The sequence below is a fragment of the Sinocyclocheilus rhinocerous genome, unplaced genomic scaffold, assembly GCF_001515625.1.
Source record: "Sinocyclocheilus rhinocerous isolate Xijiao unplaced genomic scaffold, SAMN03320098_v1.1 scaffold2572, whole genome shotgun sequence".
Lineage (NCBI taxonomy): Eukaryota > Metazoa > Chordata > Actinopteri > Cypriniformes > Cyprinidae > Sinocyclocheilus > Sinocyclocheilus rhinocerous.
The window spans coordinates 2,076-7,744 of NW_015633224.1; the positions used below are offsets into that span (position 1 = coordinate 2,076).

A 5,669-nucleotide genomic window follows, 5' to 3' on the forward strand; every position below is an offset into this window, starting at 1 on the left:
GTTGTAGTTAAAGTTTTTTTTTTCTGTTTTTATTAGCTTTTACTTATATCTATATAGCTTTTATAAAGTTTTATTTTTATTTTATTTATTTTTTTAAGCACTTATCTAAATGAAAGTGGGGATTTTTGCTTTGGTAACTAGCTGAAATAAAACTTTTTTTTTTCCCTTTTTTTTTCATTTAATTGTATTAACATTATTTATTTAATTCTTTAAACAACGCTGTATTTGTGATATTGCACAAAAAAATGTCTTACACTTACACACTAAATGGCTCTTCATACATGAAAATATAGCTTCCTTAGTATTTTAAAAATGGGTTCCTTGCAAAGAGAGCATCATATTTGAGTGTCTTTGGCATCAGGTCTGACAGCCCCTGCCTTGTTTAAGTATATGCATTCATTGGTGTCATTTTTGTCCATCAGGTAGAGGATGACAGCGCTCTCACAGCGGTGTACGTAAACCTCCCCCGGGTGCGACGGAGTACCCCTGACCCCTCCAGTACCATCGCTTCTCCATTACAGGAGTTCCCGGATGCTCCCGATACCCTTCTGTTAGACTCTGCAGGATGGGAGATCCATACTGACGACCAGAGCGGGCAAGAGTACTACTACCACCCCTCTACGGGCCGCAGCACCTGGGAGTATCCACTCAGCTACTCCATGGAGTCATCAGTGGGGACAGAGGAGGCCCGTTCTCCTCCCTCATTCCCCCAGTCTCCCATCAGCTCGCCCCTAGTCCCTTCTTCTCAGAGGTGGAGCTCGGACTGGGAGAAGGTGCTGGATCAGAATACTGGCAGGCATTACTTCTTCAACCCTGTGTCGGGTCAGAGTTCATGGGATCCCCCAGAGGACATCACCTCACCAGGGCAGTTTCTGGAAGATTGCCCGGTATGGAGGTTTTATGTTACCATTTTATGGTATTTGTGTGCATATAGACCTTAGTCAGGTTAGACACCATATTGGATTTTACATGGATGAAAACGAGGCTGTGAGGGATTGACAGTCTTTACAAAAACCTACTGTATAAAGCTCCTAGGTCATTTTCCCAACTCACAATTTTCAGAACTATTTTATGGAGGTTTTTGTCTACTGAAAGTTTAGGAGAGAAGCTTAACAATCACTATGTTGTTAAACTACATTACAATCTATTGAACACACTGTGTTCTATTCCTCACAGCCTTGCTTCCAAGGCTGTCAAAATATGCTGCTACACTGACTAAAATCTATAGCTTTTTTAAGTTACAGTGGTTCTCAATCATTTTGACTCCACGGCCCCCATTGCCAACAACAATATTCAAAGGCCCTGTGACTTTTGCAGTTGAAAATATTTTTTTTACTATTTATGTAAATGATTTTATAGTTATGGTTATAGTTTTCATTCTTGGTGTCAATGGGTATTAAACCAGTGGTTTTCAGCCTTTTTGTCTCCATGATCCCCCATTGTCCACAGCAATGTCGAAGACACCATGATTTTTGAAAAAGATAATAAAAAAAAAAAAAACATTTTAAATACTATTTTTTAAATATTTTAAAAAATAAATTAACAGAACAGTTTGATCAGATATTTCATCCAAAAATTCAAAGTCTGTTATCATTTACTAACCCATGTGTCATTTCAAACCTGTCTGACTTTCACTCTTCTCTAAAACACAAAATTCAATATTTAAAAAAATGCTGGTAACTAATCGTTTCAGTTCCCATTGATTTCCATAGCATTTTTTTTGTCAAACAGTTTGGTTGCCAACAATCTTCTAAATATCTTGTGTACGATGGTATGGCTGTAGGCTAGTTTTGTAATTTGGTGAACTTAATGAAGCGTCTTGTTGACAGTGGATCAAGTCGCTAGACGATCGAGGACGGACGTACTACTACCTTCGAGACGGCAGCAAGTCCCAGTGGAACTTACCTGAGGTACAGTGAGCACATTTTGGAGGGTCCACCTGAGGCCTGTTCATGCAGTTATGCTGTCTGCTTCTTTAAAAGCTTGAGGTCTTTAAAGTTGGGTGGATGTTGATTGGCTGTTGATGTTTTTATCATTCATCAGCTGGAAGAAATAGGTCTGTTTTCAGTGATATCGTTTGATTATTATGATTATTAAAACTTTATAGTTATTGATATAGTTATCATCTTTGGTGTGAACAGGCCTTAAAGCAGTGGTTCTCAACGTTTTGTGTCCAAAGCCCCCCATCATCCATAACATTATTTAAAGGCCCCATGACTTTTTGTGATCAAGCTGGTTAGGGACTAAATGAATATTTCATCCAAAAATTCAAAGTCTGTTATCATTTACTAACCCATGTGTCATTTCAAACCTGTCTGACTTTCACTCTTCTCTAAAACACAAAATTCAATATTTAAAAAAATGCTGGTAACTAATCGTTTCAGTTCCCATTGATTTCCATAGCATTTTTTTGTCAAACAGTTTGGTTGCCAACAATCTTCTAAATATCTTATTTTGTGTTCAGTAAAAGAAAGGAAGTCATACAGGTTTGCAATGACACGAGGGATAAGAAATTTTTTTTCCCTCGCAATTTATTCCTGTCAGTAAAATGTTTTTAGTGCTGGAATAACTAGAAAAATGTATGTTCATAAAATGTATAAAAATGGGCAAGGATTTCATTTTCCTAACTTATCCAAGTCTAGAAATCATACTTTTATAATTAGACTTTTCCATGACCATGGGAATCCTGGCTGTCAAGGAGTAAACTAAACTGTGACATATCTTGATTTTTTGCTGTTTTATCATATTTTAATCCATTGAAAGATATTTTAATCCATTGAAGGATCCATTGAAAGATTGCTGAGAAGCACTGTCCTAAAATAGTTCACCTGAAAATGAGTGAAACTGGGGCTTACTTTCATGTTGGTCTGACCCCAAAGGATTTTCTATATGAAGTTAAAACACAAAATTATATATTTGGCAGAATGTCCATGTTGCTGTTTTCCTTTTGTAAAATTGGCTGGTAATTAATACACTAGGGAAAAAACGGTGTAGGATTTACTTTTACGATTTTCACTCAGAAATTGCTAGTAAATGTCACAAAGAAAAGGCAAGTAACAAATTGAATTAAACTTGGAATTTTGAATTAGAAAGACTAAACGTGCTCCAATAACACCTTTGAAAAATATTTTTTACGGTGTACTAATGCGCTCAACAAAGTACAAAAAAAAAGTACCATTTCTGAATACAAATTCTCTCTCACACTTGTAGTACTCTGGAAGTCCAGGACAGTATGGAGTGGGAAATGGGGCCTCAATAGAGCAGGATACAATGGTATCCAAGCAGAACTGGAGGCACAGTGCAGGATACCAGGAAGATGTATGTACTCACACACATTTTCTTTGAATTTCTACCACTGCATGTGTTTAGTTGATCCAGCAGCTCACCCACACTCATAAACAACGAGTGATGCCCTGACGCATGTGATGCACACCTGATCCTTCTCGCGTGTCCTTAGTGACCATGTTTCCTAAATAGTCCCTAGAATGCACCTGAGACTCCGTTGGTTATAGAGCTGCTCTATTTACATCCCTCCTACCCACCCAGTATTTGAGATCCTATCATTTCAACATGCAAACATAAACTCAACATTTATCCCGTGTTCACTGAACTGATCCATGGAGATCCAATTCATTTATGAACACACTAGCATACTCTACTGTAATACTAATGGTGTTTACATTGGTGTGCAATGGACAAATGTAGCTGTGCACTGAAAATTCTATATTTTGACCAAAGTTAAATAGTCTTTTCTAGGGCATTATGCAATGGAAAAATGTAGTGGTGTAATAAAAATGAAAACTGCTGCTCTTTTTTGAGAATCTAGTATATTACTATACTGATTTACATGTTATTTTCTCTTAACAGAAAAGTCACTCATCATATCCTCAGCATACACCAGACAGCGACGCCTCCAGCTCTCCTGAGATGCCACATAATGTAAGACTCCACATCAAACATTTATGCCTCTCTAAATTTAAATTTTACGGTAAAATGCATGAATGAATGCATTGTGTTTAGGCATTATACATGTGATCATTTTATGCTCATAATGTGCTTAATGGCATGAATTATAGCTAAAATCATGTGAGCTGATGAGTAGACATGCCAAATCCTTATTGAAATGTTTTTCTCTCTCTTCTATGGTAAGTGTTGGGTTTGGTAATGCCAGTATAGAGGTGTTCCATAAGTTGCACAGGAGAATATAATTATACAGTTACACAATACATGCTGAGTAAAAGTATTTATGCAGGTTAGGACTAGTGGAGCTATGTCTAATCGAAAGTTTCTGATTATGACTAGAAGAATGACCCATTTAATTCATTTAAAACAGTCTGTGCAGACCAAACAGATCACCAATACTCACTGTAAACACATGAAGAAAGATCTAAGATTACAAAACATGTGATGTCAAAATCCGCAGATAGTCACGTGCATGCAATATTATTTTACCACACTGTCCCCTGGTGGTTACTAGTGAAACTTACAGCCTGATTGCTGCCTTCTACTGAAATATGCAAGTACCAAATGTATCATGATACTTGATACCATGAGTTTTGGACATGATATCATGGCAGTGCTTTTTGTGTTTTTTTTTTCTTCTTGACATTTACTTGGGTAGTACTATAATATTCTTTGAAATATCTTAGAGTTACATTAATTTAATTATTCAGAACCATGGCAAATATCAAAGTACAATAGTATTATCATTACTGTTCAAACTCCTATTAAATTTCACAAATAACTACAAAGAAACAGCAAATAATACATTGAATTGAACGTGAATGTACTCCAATAATCTTTGTTTTATTTACTACATTTTGCAGTGTATATAAGCATGTATTAGTGCTGTCAAACGATTAATCGCGATTAATCGCATCCAAAATAAAAGTTTTTGTTTGCATAATATATGTGTGTGTTCTGTGTATATTTATTATGTATACATAAATACACACACACATACAGTATATATTTTGAAAATATTTGCATGTATTATTCATATAATTTATATTATAAATAAATATATTTAATAAATAAACATAACCTATTTTTCTGAAATATATACATGCATGTGTGTGTATTTATGTTTACATAATAAATAAACACAGCACACATACATATATTATGTAAACAAAAACTTTTATTTTGAATGCGATTCATCTCGATTAATCGTTTGACAGCACTAGCATGTGTACTATACTAGCAAATCTCAACTGTGTGATATATTGTCTATCGTTTATATCTTCACAAAGTATGGCTATATTGTTGCACAGCTCTTTATATAATGTATATAAGTATGTCCAATTTTATCCGCATATACTCACATAAAAAAGCAAAATATGAACTATCTTAGCAGCCAGCTCTAAACTGCTAAATATGGCTATAAAGTAGGGATGTAACGATTCACTCAACTCACGATTCGATTCACGATTTTTTTTTTTTTTTACAAAATGCGATTTAAGACAAATTTTTTTTACAAAATGCGATTTTTTTATTGCTTGGACAAAATACTGTACGTTTTTGTGTACAGTATTTTGAAATAAATTGAAATATAACACTATAATAATATACTAATATAGCACTTCGTAAATTATTGCTCTTTTGTTGGTTTTGATTGCTTCTATTGTCCTCATTTGTTAGTCGCTTTGGATAAAAGCGTTTGCTAAATA

At 35.0% G+C, this 5,669-nt stretch overlaps 1 protein-coding gene across 1 annotated transcript in view; it reads left to right on the top strand.

Annotated features, from left to right (window-relative positions):
* Positions 1-387: 387 nt before the first annotated feature.
* Positions 388-5,669, top strand: part of LOC107743962 (rho GTPase-activating protein 27-like) — a gene marked incomplete at its 5' end in the record, with an annotated part of 11,044 nt that continues 5,762 nt past the window's right edge. The window contains 4 exons of the mRNA XM_016557425.1: positions 388-887; positions 1,830-1,910; positions 3,211-3,318; positions 3,868-3,988. Coding sequence (XP_016412911.1) covers positions 388-887; positions 1,830-1,910; positions 3,211-3,318; positions 3,868-3,988 — 810 coding nt within the window. The remainder of the gene's footprint in view (positions 888-1,829; positions 1,911-3,210; positions 3,319-3,867; positions 3,989-5,669) is intronic.